Consider the following 12,971-nt stretch of genomic DNA (forward strand, 5'->3'; position numbering starts at 1 on the left):
TGCAGAGAGCATCATGAAGAACAAGGAACACACCAGGCAGGTCCGAGATACTGTTGTGAAGAAGTTTAAAGCCGGATTTGGATACAAAAAGATTTCCCAAGCTTTAAACATCCCAAGGAGCACTGTGCAAGCGATAATATTGAAATGGAAGGAGTATCAGACCACTGCAAATCTACCAAGACCTGGCCGTCCCTCTAAACTTTCAGCTCATACAAGGAGAAGACTGATCAGAAATGCAGCCAAGAGGCCCATGATCACTCTGGATGAACTGCAGAGATCTACAGCTGAGGTGGGAGACTCTGTCCATAGGACAACAATCAGTCGTATATTGCACAAATCTGGCCTTTATGGAAGAGTGGCAAGAAGAAAGCCATTTCTTAAATATATCCATAAAAAGTGTTGTTTAAAGTTTGCCACAAGCCACCTGGGAGACACACCAAACATGTGGATGAAGGTGCTCTGGTCAGATAAAACCAAAATTGAACTTTTTGGCAACAATGCAAAACGTTATGTTTGGCATAAAAGCAACACAGCTCATCACCCTGAACACACCATCCCCACTGTCAAACATGGTGGTGGCAGTATCATGGTTTGAGCCTGCTTTTCTTCAGCAGGGACAGGGAAGATGGTTAAAATTGATGGGAAGATGGATGGAGCCAAATAAAGGACCATTCTGGAAGAAAACCTGATGGAGTCTGCAAAAGACCTGAGACTGGGACTGAGATTTGTCTTCCAACAAGACAATGATCCAAAACATAAAGCAAAATCTACAATGGAATGGTTCAAAAATAAACATATCCAGGTGTTAGAATGGCCAAGTCAAAGTCCAGACCTGAATCCAATCGAGAATCTGTGGAAAGAACTGAAAACTGCTGTTCACAAATGTTCTCCATCCAACCTCACTGAGCTCGAGCTGTTTTGCAAGGAGGAATGGGAAAAAATGTCAGTCTCTCGATGTGCAAAACTGATAGAGACATACCCCAAGCGACTTGCAGCTTTAATCGCAGCAAAAGGTGGCGCTACAAAGTATTAACTTAAGGGGGCTGAATAATTTTGCACGCCCAATGTTTCAGTTTTTGATTTGTTAAAAAAGTTTGAAATATCCAATAAATGTCGTTCCACTTCATGATTGTGTCCCACTTGTTGTTGATTCTTCACAAAAAAATACAGTTTTATATCTTTCTGTTTGAAGCCTGAAATGTGGCAAAAGGTCGCAAAGTTCAAGGGGGCCGAATACTTTCGCAAGGCACTGTATATATATATATATATATATATATATATATATATGTGTGTGTGTGTGTGTGTTACCTGGTCCTTGTACTGCTCTGCCTGTTTCCTGTCTTCCTCCATCTGGATGGTCAGATCCTTCAGTTTCTTCTCTTTCTGACGCGTTGCTTTAGCGCTGGTCTGTCTCTCTCTGGACACACACACACACACACACACACACACACACACACACACACACACACACACACACACACACACACACACACACACACACACACACACACACACACACACACACACACACACACACACACACACACACACACACACACACACACACACCACACACCAAGCCAGAACTTTACAGCTGATATATATTTTATTTAACCTTTCTTTAGGCAGGGAGTCCCATTGATGTCCTCTACCAACAATCTGAATTGTCAGAAAGGTACCAATGCATCCAACTGTAATGATGACTGCACTATCCATTCCATCACTACAGTATTACTATTGGGTTTATACACTCACCGGACAGTTTATTAGGTACACCCATCTAGTACCTGGTCCAGTTTATTAGGTACACCCATCTAGCTCAGTTGGTAGAGCATGGCGCTTGTAACGCCAGGGTTGTGGGTTCGATCCCCGGGACCACCCATACGTAGAATGTATGCACACATGACTGTAAGTCGCTTTGGATAAAAGCGTCTGCTAAATGGCATATATTATTATTATTATTATTTAGTACCAGGTCCAGTTTATTAGGTACACCCATCTAGTACCAGGTCCAGTTTAGTAGGTACACCCATCTAGTACCAGGTCCAGTTTATTAGGTACACCCATCTAGTACCAGGTCCAGTTTATTAGGTACACCCATCTAGTACCCGGACAGTTTATTAGGTACACTTACATAGTACCAGGTCCAGTTTATTAGGTACACCTTCAGTTTATTAGGTATACCCATCTTCCTTTGCCTCCAGAACAGCTTGAATTCTTCATTCTACAAGGTGCCGTTTCACAGGGATGTTGACATCACACAAGGGCATTCTACAAGTTGTCGAAAAACGTTTCTGCAGATTGGACGGCGGTACGCTCATACTGGGAACAGTCAGTTACATCTCATCGCAAAGATATTCTATTGGGTTGAGGTCTGGGGACTGACCTAGGGACTGACCTGGGGACTGATCTGGGGACTGGTCTGGGGACTGATCTGGTGACTGACCTGGGGTCTGATCTGGGGATTCATCTGGGGACTGGTCTGGGGATTCATCTGGGGACTGATCTGGGGACTGACCTGGGGACTGATCTGGGGATTCATCTGGGGACTGGTCTGGGGATTCATCTGGGGACTGATCTGGGGACTGGTCTGGGGACTGACCTGGGGACTGATCTGGCCACTCAAGTAAACTGAACTCGCTGTCATTTTCCAGGCGATGTTTTCCCACTTCTCTATTGTAGTGGATCACGTGTCCACTGGAGCCGCTTCTTCCTCTTTGTAGCAGATGGGAGGGGAACCCGGTGTGGTAGTCTGCTGCAACAGCCCATCCGTGACAGAGATCGATGAGATGTGCATTCGTGAGATGCCGTTATGCACACCACTGTTGTACAGCGCCGGGATTTGCCTGTTTGTGTCCCGTCTGTTGGATTGCACGATTGTTGCCGTTCTCCTTCGACCCCTCGACCTCGCTCGAAGTCGCTTAGGTCACTGGTTTTACCCATTCTAAAGTTCAATCGAACAGTAACTGAATGCCTTGATGCCTGTCTGCCTCTTTTATATAGCAAGCCACGGCCACGCGGCCTTCTGTAGGAAGGATAGGTTTTTGGTGTACCTAATAAACTGTCCAGAGAGTGTATATTTACCTACCTTGCCTGTTGCATTGAGATCAAGTTCTTTATGTAGTTCATCATGACCATGTGAGTAAGAACTACATTTCCCATCATCCTCTCCTGACCCCACCTGAGCTGTTCCTGTCTCCTCCTCTCCTCTCCTCCCCCTCTCCTGTCCTTACCTGTTCTCCAGCTCCAGCTGCTCCTCCAGCTGGTGTAGTTTGGCCTCCAGGGCGGCGATGGAGGATTTGAACTTTGACCTCCCCTGACCCTCCATCTCCTGTAGCTTGAGCTTCAGATCCTTGTTCTGCCTCTCGAGCTGCTGTCTGGCGCCCTCACTGCTCTGGGAGGAACTACGCTCAGCCTGCAGCTCACTGCTCAACTGATCCACCTAGGGGGAAAGGATAGAGAGACGCACACATCATCACTTTAGAGAGGGGGTCATGGGAGGAAGAGGTTAGGACCAGGGGGAAGAGATAGGAGATTCCTTCTGGTCTGACAGTAAAGGGAAGAGGTAGGGAGACAGTAAAGGGAAGAGGTAGGGAGACAGTAAAGGGAAGAGGTCGGGGGACAGTAAAGGGAAGAGGTAGGGAGACAGTAAAGGGAAGAGGTAGGGAGACAGTAAAGGGAAGAGGTAGGGAGACAGTAAAGGGAAGAGGTAGGGAGACAGTAAAGGGAAGAGGTAGGGAGACAGTAAAGGGAAGAGGTAGGGAGACAGTAAAGGGAAGAGGTAGGGAGACAGTAAAGGGAAGAGGTAGGGAGACAGTAAAGGGAAGAGGTATGGAGACAGTAAAGGGAAGAGGTAGGGAGACAGTAAAGGGAAGAGGTAGGGAGACAGTAAAGGGAAGAGGTAGGGAGACAGTAAAGGGAAGAGGTAGGGAGACAGTAAAGGGAAGAGGTAGGGAGACAGTAAAGGGAAGAGGTAGGGAGACAGTAAAGGGAAGAGGTAGGGAGACAGTAAAGGGAAGAGGTAGGGAGACAGTAAAGGGAAGAGGTAGGGAGACAGTAAAGGGAAGAGGTATGGAGACAGTAAAGGGAAGAGGTATGGAGACAGTAAAGGGAAGAGGTATGGAGACAGTAAAGGGAAGAGGTGGGGGGACAGTAAAGGTAAGAGGTATGGAGACAGTAAAGGGAAGAGGTAGGGAGACAGTAAAGGGAAGAGGTATGGAGACAGTAAAGGGAAGAGGTATGGAGACAGTAAAGGGAGACAGTAAAGGGAAGAGGTATGGAGACAGTAAAGGGAAGATGCAGGGAGACAGTAAAGAGAGACAGTAAAGGGAAGTGGTATGGAGACAGTAAAGGGAAGAGGTAGGGAGACAGTAAAGGGAAGAGGTATGGAGACAGTAAAGGGAAGAGGTATGGAGACAGTAAAGGGAGACAGTAAAGGGAAGAGGTATGGAGACAGTAAAGGGAAGATGCAGGGAGACAGTAAAGGGAGACAGTAAAGGGAAGAGGTAGGGAGACAGTAAAGGGAAGAGGTAGGGAGACAGTAAAGGGAAGAGGTAGGGAGACAGTAAAGGGAAGAGGTAGGGAGACAGTAAAGGGAAGAGGTAGGGAGACAGTAAAGGGAGACAGTATAGGGAAGAGGTATGGAGACAGTAAAGGGAAGAGATCGAGAGACGGTAAAGGGAAGAGGTAGGGAGACAGTAAAGGGAAGAGGTAAGGAGACAGTAAAGGGAAGAGGTAGGGAGACAGTAAAGGGAAGAGGTAGGGAGACAGTAAAGGGAAGAGGTATGGAGACAGTAAAGGGAAGAGGTATGGAGACGGTAAAGGGAAGAGGTAGGGAGACAGTAAAGGGAAGAGGTAGGGAGACAGTAAAGGGAAGAGGTAGGGAGACAGTAAAGGGAAGAGGTAGGGAGACAGTAAAGGGAAGAGGTAGGGAGACAGTAAAGGGAAGAGGTAGGGAGACAGTAAAGGGAAGAGGTAGGGAGACAGTAAAGGGAAGAGGTAGGGAGACAGTAAAGGGAAGAGGTAGGGAGACAGTAAAGGGAGACAGTATAGGGAAGAGGTATGGAGACGGTAAAGGGAAGAGGTAGGGAGACAGTAAAGGGAAGAGGTAAGGAGACAGTAAAGGGAAGAGGTAGGGAGACAGTAAAGGGAAGAGGTAGGGAGACAGTAAAGGGAAGAGGTATGGAGACAGTAAAGGGAAGAGGTATGGAGACGGTAAAGGGAAGAGGTAGGGAGACAGTAAAGGGAAGAGGTAGGGAGACAGTAAAGGGAAGAGGTATGGAGACAGTAAAGGGAAGAGGTATGGAGACAGTAAAGGGAAGAGGTAGGGAGACAGTAAAGGGAAGAGGTAAGGAGACAGTAAAGGGAAGAGGTAGGGAGACAGTAAAGGGAAGAGGTCGGGGGACAGTAAAGGGAAGAGGTAGGGAGACAGTAAAGGGAAGAGGTCGGGGGACAGTAAAGGGAAGAGGTCAGGAGACAGTAAAGGGAAGAGGTCGGGAGACAGTACAGGGAAGAGGTAGGGAGACAGTAAAGGGAAGAGGTAAGGAGACAGTAAAGGGAGACAGTAAAGGGAAGAGGTAGGGAGACAGTAAAGGGAAGAGGTATGGAGACAGTAAAGGGAAGAGGTATGGAGACAGTAAAGGGAAGAGGTAGGGAGACAGTAAATGGAAGAGGTATGGAGACAGTACAGGGAAGAGGTAGGGAGACAGTAAAGGGAAGAGGTAGGGAGACAGTAAAGGGAAGAGGTATGGAGACAGTAAAGAGAAGAGGTAGGGAGACAGTAAAGGGAAGAGGTAGGGAGACAGTAAAGGGAAGAGGTCGGGAGACAGTAAAGGGAAGAGGTAGGGAGACAGTAAAGGGAAGAGGTCGGGGGACAGTAAAGGGAAGAGGTCGGGGGACAGTAAAGGGAAGAGGTAGGGAGACAGTAAAGGGAAGAGGTAGGGAGACAGTAAAGGGAAGAGGTAGGGAGACAGTAAAGGGAAGAGGTAGGGAGACAGTAAAGGGAAGAGGTAGGGAGACAGTAAAGGGAAGAGGTAGGGAGACAGTAAAGGGAAGAGGTAGGGAGACAGTAAAGGGAAGAGGTAGGGAGACAGTAAAGGGAAGAGGTATGGAGACAGTAAAGGGAAGAGGTAGGGAGACAGTAAAGGGAAGAGGTAGGGAGACAGTAAAGGGAAGAGGTAGGGAGACAGTAAAGGGAAGAGGTCGGGGGACAGTAAAGGGAAGAGGTAGGGAGACAGTAAAGGGAAGAGGTAGGGAGACAGTAAAGGGAAGAGGTCGGGAGACAGTAAAGGGAAGAGGTAGGGAGACAGTAAAGGGAAGAGGTCGGGGGACAGTAAAGGGAAGAGGTAGGGAGACAGTAAAGGGAAGAGGTAGGGAGACAGTAAAGGGAAGAGGTAGGGAGACAGTACAGGGAAGAGGTAGGGAGACAGTAAAGGGAAGGGGTAAGGAGACAGTAAAGGGAGACAGTAAAGGGAAGAGGTAGGGAGACAGTAAAGGGAAGAGGTAGGGAGACAGTAAAGGGAAGAGGTATGGAGACAGTAAAGAGAAGAGGTAGGGAGACAGTAAAGGGAAGAGGTAGGGAGACAGTAAAGGGAAGAGGTCGGGAGACAGTACAGGGAAGAGGTAGGGAGACAGTAAAGGGAAGAGGTAGGGAGACAGTAAAGGGAAGAGGTATGGAGACAGTAAAGAGAAGAGGTAGGGAGACAGTAAAGGGAAGAGGTCGGGAGACAGTACAGGGAAGAGGTAGGGAGACAGTAAAGGGAAGAGGTAAGGAGACAGTAAAGGGAGACAGTAAAGGGAAGAGGTAGGGAGACAGTACAGGGAAGAGGTAGGGAGACAGTAAAGGGAAGAGGTAGGGAGACAGTACAGGGAAGAGGTAGGGAGACAGTAAAGGGAAGAGGTATGGAGACAGTAAAGGGAAGAGGTAAGGAGACAGTAAAGGGAAGAGGTATGGAGACAGTAAAGGGAAGAGGTAAGGAGACAGTAAAGGGAAGAGGTAGGGAGACAGTAAAGGGAAGAGGTAGGGAGACAGTAAAGGGAAGAGGTAAGGAGACAGTAAAGGGAAGAGGTAGGGAGACAGTACAGGGAAGAGGTATGGAGACAGTAAAGGGAAGAGGTAGGGAGACAGTAAAGGGAAGAGGTATGGAGACAGTAAAGGGAAGAGGTAGGGAAGTCACTGAGTGTCTCTTGGTCTGCTCCTCCTCCCTTCACACTACCTAGTGCATATTCCCCTCCCCGTAAACCCTACCTGAAGCACACTCCCCTCCCACCTACACACTACCTAGTGTATACTCCCCCCCTCTCCTACCTGTTGCTGTGTCTTCCGGAGGCGGTCGTGGAGGTTCTCCATGTTGGCCTGCTCCTCCTCCAGCTCTTCCTCTAGCTGGCTGATCTTAGCCTCCAGACGACGCTTCTCATCGGACATCATAGACCTGAGAAGAGGAGGAGAGAGGAAGAGGAGAGGAGGAGGAGAAGAAGAGGAAGAGGAGCAGATGAGCAGAGACAGTATAAATGTCAATAGTCTGCACTGAATTGAATGGGAGAAACTAATGAGTTAAAGGTAAGGTTTAGGTTTAAGTGTTAAGTTTGGGTTAAGGGTTAAGTTTAAGGGTTAAGTTTTTGGTTAAGGGTTAGGTCTAGGCATTAGGGTTAAGGTTAGTTTTAGGGTATGGTTAAGTTTGGGTTAAGGGTTAGGTTTAAGGGTTAAGTTTGGGTTAAGGGTTAGGTTTAAGGGTTAAGTTTGGGTTAAGGGTTAGGTTTAAGGGTTAAGTTTGGGTTAGGGTTAAGGTTAGTTTTAGGGTATGGTTTAGTTTGGGTTAAGGGTTAGGTTTAAGGGTTAAGCTTGGGTCAAGGGTTAAATTTAGGTTTAAGGGTTAAGTTTGGGTTAAGAGTTAAGTTTAGGCATAAGGGTTAAGGTTAGTTTTAGGGTATGGTTAAGTTTGGGTTAAGGGTTAAGTTTGGGTTAGGTTTAGGTTTAAGGGTTAAGTTTGGGTTAGGGTTAAGGTTATTTTTAGGGTATGGTTAGGTTTGGGTTAAGGGTTAGGTTTAAGCGTTAAGGTTAGTTTTAGGGTATGGTTAGGTTTGGGTGAAGGGTTAGGTTAGTTTTAGGGTAGGGTGAAGTTTGGGTTAACGGTTAGGTTTAAGGGTTAAGTTTGGGTTAAGGGTTAGGTTTAAGGGTTAAGGTTAGTTTTAGGGTAGGGTTAGGTTTGGGTTCAGGGTTAGGTTAGTTTTAGGGTATGGTTAGGTTTGGGTTCAGGGTTAGGTTAGTTTTAGGGTATGGTTAGGTTTGGGTTCAGGGTTAGGTTAGTTTTAGGGTAGGGTTAGGTTTGGGTTAAGGGTTAAGGTTAGTTTTAGGGTATGGTTAGGTTTGGGTTAAGGGTTAGGTTTAAGGGTTAAGTTTGGGTTAGGGTTAAGGTTAGTTTTAGGGTATGGTTTGAGTTTGAGTTAAGGGTTAGGTTTAGGCCTAAGGGTTAGGTTAGTTTTAGGGTAGGGTTAGGTTTGGGTTAAGGGTTAAGGTTAGTTTTAGGGTATGGTTAGGTTTGGGTTAAGGGTTAGGTTAGTTTTAGGGTATGGTTAGGTTTGGGTTAAGGTTAGTTTTAGGGTATGGTTAGGTTTGGGTTAAGGGTTAGGTTAGGTTTAGGGTATGGTTAGGTTCGGGTTAAGGGTTTAGGTTAGTTTTAGGGTATGGTTAGGTTTGGGTTAAGGGTTAGGTTCGTTTTAAGGTATGGTGAGGTTTGGGTTAAGGTTAGTTTTAGGGTAGGGTTAGGTTTGGGTTAAGCGTTAAGGGTTAGGTTAAGTTTGGGTTAAGGGTTAAGGGTTAAGGGTTAGGTTAGTTTTAGGGTATGGTTGGGTTTGGGTTAAGGGTTAAAGGTTAGGTTTGGGTTAAGGGTTAAGGGTTAAGGTTTAGGTTAGGTTTGGGTTAAAGGTTAGGTTTAGGTTTGGGTTAAGGGTTAGGTTTAAGGGTTAAGTTTGGGTTAGGGTTAAGGTTAGTTTTAGGGTATGGTTTGAGTTTGAGTTAAGGGTTAGGTTTAGGCCTAAGGGTTAGGTTAGTTTTAGGGTAGGGTTAGGTTTGGGTTAAGGGTTAAGGTTAGTTTTAGGGTATGGTTAGGTTTGGGTTAAGGGTTAGGTTAGTTTTAGGGTATGGTTAGGTTTGGATTAAGGGTTAGGTTAGTTTTAGGGTATGGTTAGGTTTGGGTTAAGGGTTAGGTTTGGGTTAAGGTTAGTTTTAGGGTAGGGTTAGGTTTGGGTTAAGGGTTAAGGTTAGTTTTAGGGTATGGTTAAGTTTGGGTCAAGGGTTAGGTTAGTTTTAGGGTATGGTTAGGTTTGGGTTAAGGTTAGTTTTAGGGTATGGTTAGGTTTGGGTTAAGGGTTAGGTTAGGTTTAGGGTATGGTTAGGTTCGGGTTAAGGGTTTAGGTTAGTTTTAGGGTATGGTTAGGTTTGGGTTAAGGGTTAGGTTCGTTTTAAGGTATGGTGAGGTTTGGGTTAAGGTTAGTTTTAGGGTAGGGTTAGGTTTGGGTTAAGCGTTAAGGGTTAGGTTAAGTTTGGGTTAAGGGTTAAGGGTTAAGGGTTAGGTTAGTTTTAGGGTATGGTTGGGTTTGGGTTAAGGGTTAAAGGTTAGGTTTGGGTTAAGGGTTAAGGGTTAAGGTTTAGGTTAGGTTTGGGTTAAAGGTTAGGTTTAGGTTTGGGTTTAGGTTTGGGTTAAGGGTTAGGTTAGTTTTAGGGTAGGGTTAAGGGTTAAGGGTTAAGGGTTAGGTTAGTTTTAGGGTAGGGTTAAGGGGTAAGGGTTAGGTGTTACAGTACTGAGGATGTTGTCACATGTCCAGATGTTCTACATCAATACAGATGAAGGAAAAGAGATGAGGCCTGTGTCCCATATTACATCCTATTCCCTTTATAGTGCACTACTTTAGACCACGGACCAATGGCCTATAGGGTGGCATTTGGGACACAGTCTAGGGGACCTTTTAAAAGTAGCCTACACACTCACTTTCCAGAGTTGCTGGCCAGATCCTCAGACATCTCATCTCTCTCTGTCTCGGCCTGTTTACGAGCCCTCTCTGCCGCAGCCAAGTCCTACAGGGGGACAAAGAGTGAAGAGATGGAGGAGGAGAGAGGGGGCATGTTAGGAGACAATAACAGGAGAGAGGGGGCATGTTAGGAGACAAGAACAGGAGAGAGGGGGGCATGTTAGGAGACAAGAACAGGAGAGAGTCAGAGTGAAGAGATGGAGGAGGAGAGAGGGGGGGGCATGTTAGGAGACAAGAACAGGAGAGAGGGGGCATGTTAGGAGACAAGAACAGGAGAGAGGGGGGCATGTTAGGAGACAAGAACAGGAGAGAGGGGGCATGTTAGGAGACAAGAACAGGAGAGGGGGGGCATGTTAGGAGACAAGAACAGGAGAGAGGGGGGCATGTTAGGAGACAAGAACAGGAGAGAGGGGGGCATGTTAGGAGACAAGAACAGGAGAGAGGGGGGGCATGTTAGGAGACAAGAACAGGAGAGAGGGGGGCATGTTAGGAGACAAGAACAGGAGAGAGGGGGGCATGTTAGGAGACAATAATATAATAATAATATATGCCATTTAGCAGACGCTTTTATCCAAAGCGACTTACAGTCATGTGTGCATACATTCTACGTATGGGTGGTCCCGGGGAACAGGAGAGAGGGGGGCATGTTAGGAGACAAGAACAGGAGAGAGGGGGGCATGTTAGGAGACAAGAACAGGAGAGGGGGGGCATGTTAGGAGATAAGAACAGGAGAGAGTCCGAGTGAAGAGATGGAGGAGGAGAGAGGGGGGCATGTTAGGAGACAATAACAGGAGAGAGAGGGGGGCATGTTAGGAGATAAGAACAGGAGAGGGGGGGCATGTTAGGAGACAAGAACAGGAGAGGGGGGGGGGCATGTTAGGAGACAAGAACAGGAGAGAGGGGGGCATGTTAGGAGATAAGAACAGGAGAGAGGGGGCATGTTAGGAGATAAGAACAGGAGAGAGGCAGAGTGAAGAGATGGAGGAGGAGAGAGGGGGCATGTTAGGAGACAAGAACAGGAGAGAGGGGGGCATGTTAGGAGATAAGAACAGGAGAGAGGCAGAGTGAAGAGATGGAGGAGGAGAGAGAGGGGGCATGTTAGGAGACAATAACAGGAGAGAGGGGGGCATGTTAGGAGACAAGAACAGGAGAGAGGGGGGCATGTTAGGAGACAAGAACAGGAGAGAGGGGGCATGTTAGGAGATAAGAACAGGAGAGAGGCAGAGTGAAGAGATGGAGGAGGAGAGAGGGGGGCATGTTAGGAGACAATAACAGGAGAGAGGGGGGCATGTTAGGAGACAAGAACAGGAGAGAGGGGGCATGTTAGGAGACAAGAACAGGAGAGAGGGGGGCATGTTAGGAGATAAGAACAGGAGAGAGGCAGAGTGAAGAGATGGAGGAGGAGAGAGGGGGGCATGTTAGGAGACAATAACAGGAGAGAGGGGGGGCATGTTAGGAGATAAGAACAGGAGAGAGGCAGAGTGAAGAGATGGAGGAGGAGAGAGGGGGGCATGTTAGGAGACAAGAACAGGAGAGGGGGCATGTTAGGAGACAAGAACAGGAGAGGGGGGCATGTTAGGAGACAATAACAGGAGAGAGGGGGGCATGTTAGGAGACAAGAACAGGAGAGAGGGGGGCATGTTAGGAGACAAGAACAGGAGAGAGGGGGGCATGTTAGGAGACAAGAACAGGAGAGAGGGGGGCATGTTAGGAGACAAGAACAGGAGAGAGGGGGGCATGTTAGGAGATAAGAACAGGAGAGAGGGGGGCATGTTAGGAGATAAGAACAGGAGAGAGGGGGGCATGTTAGGAGATAAGAACAGGAGAGAGGGGGGCATGTTAGGAGATAAGAACAGGAGAGAGGGGGGCATGTTAGGAGATAAGAACAGGAGAGAGGGGGGCATGTTAGGAGATAAGAACAGGAGAGAGGGGGCATGTTAGGAGACAAGAACAGGAGAGAGGGGGGCATGTTAGGAGACAATAACAGGAGAGAGGGGGGGCATGTTAGGAGATAAGAACAGGAGAGAGTCAGAGTGAAGAGATGGAGGAGGAGAGAGAGGGGGGGGCATGTTAGGAGACAATAACAGGAGAGAGGGGGGCATGTTAGGAGACAATAACAGGAGAGAGGGGGGCATGTTAGGAGACAATAACAGGAGAGAGGGGGGCATGTTAGGAGATAAGAACAGGAGAGAGTCAGAGTGAAGAGATGGAGGAGGAGAGAGGGGGGGCATGTTAGGAGACAATAACAGGAGAGAGGGGGGCATGTTAGGAGACAATAACAGGAGAGAGGGGGGCATGTTAGGAGATAAGAACAGGAGAGAGTCAGAGTGAAGAGATGGAGGAGGAGAGGGGGGGGGGCATGTTAGGAGATAAGAACAGGAGAGAGGGGGGCATGTTAGGAGACAATAACAGGAGAGAGGGGGCATGTTAGGAGATAAGAACAGGAGAGAGGGGGGCATGTTAGGAGATAAGAACAGGAGAGAGGGGGGCATGTTAGGAGATAAGAACAGGAGAGAGGGGGGCATGTTAGGAGATAAGAACAGGAGAGAGGGGGGCATGTTAGGAGATAAGAACAGGAGAGAGGGGGGCATGTTAGGAGACAAGAACAGGAGAGAGGGGGGCATGTTAGGAGACAATAACAGGAGAGAGGGGGCATGTTAGGAGATAAGAACAGGAGAGAGTCAGAGTGAAGAGATGGAGGAGGAGAGAGAGGGGGCATGTTAGGAGACAATAACAGGAGAGAGGGGGGCATGTTAGGAGACAATAACAGGAGAGAGGGGGGGCATGTTAGGAGATAAGAACAGGAGAGAGTCAGAGTGAAGAGATGGAGGAGGAGAGAGGGGGGGCATGTTAGGAGACAATAACAGGAGAGAGGGGGGGCATGTTAGGAGATAAGAACAGGAGAGGGGGGCATGTTAGGAGACAAGAACAGGAGAGAGTCAGAG

At 47.7% G+C, this 12,971-nt stretch overlaps 1 protein-coding gene across 1 annotated transcript in view; it reads right to left on the reverse strand.

The window, feature by feature from the left end:
• Positions 1–12,971, reverse strand: part of LOC124025764 (myosin-11-like) — a 45,035-nt gene that overhangs the window by 4,627 nt on the left and 27,437 nt on the right. Inside the window, 4 exon segments of the mRNA XM_046339102.1 lie at positions 1,309–1,417; positions 3,234–3,442; positions 7,307–7,430; positions 9,987–10,072. Coding sequence (XP_046195058.1) covers positions 1,309–1,417; positions 3,234–3,442; positions 7,307–7,430; positions 9,987–10,072 — 528 coding nt within the window.

Source organism: Oncorhynchus gorbuscha, unplaced genomic scaffold, assembly GCF_021184085.1.
Source record: "Oncorhynchus gorbuscha isolate QuinsamMale2020 ecotype Even-year unplaced genomic scaffold, OgorEven_v1.0 Un_scaffold_2427, whole genome shotgun sequence".
Lineage (NCBI taxonomy): Eukaryota > Metazoa > Chordata > Actinopteri > Salmoniformes > Salmonidae > Oncorhynchus > Oncorhynchus gorbuscha.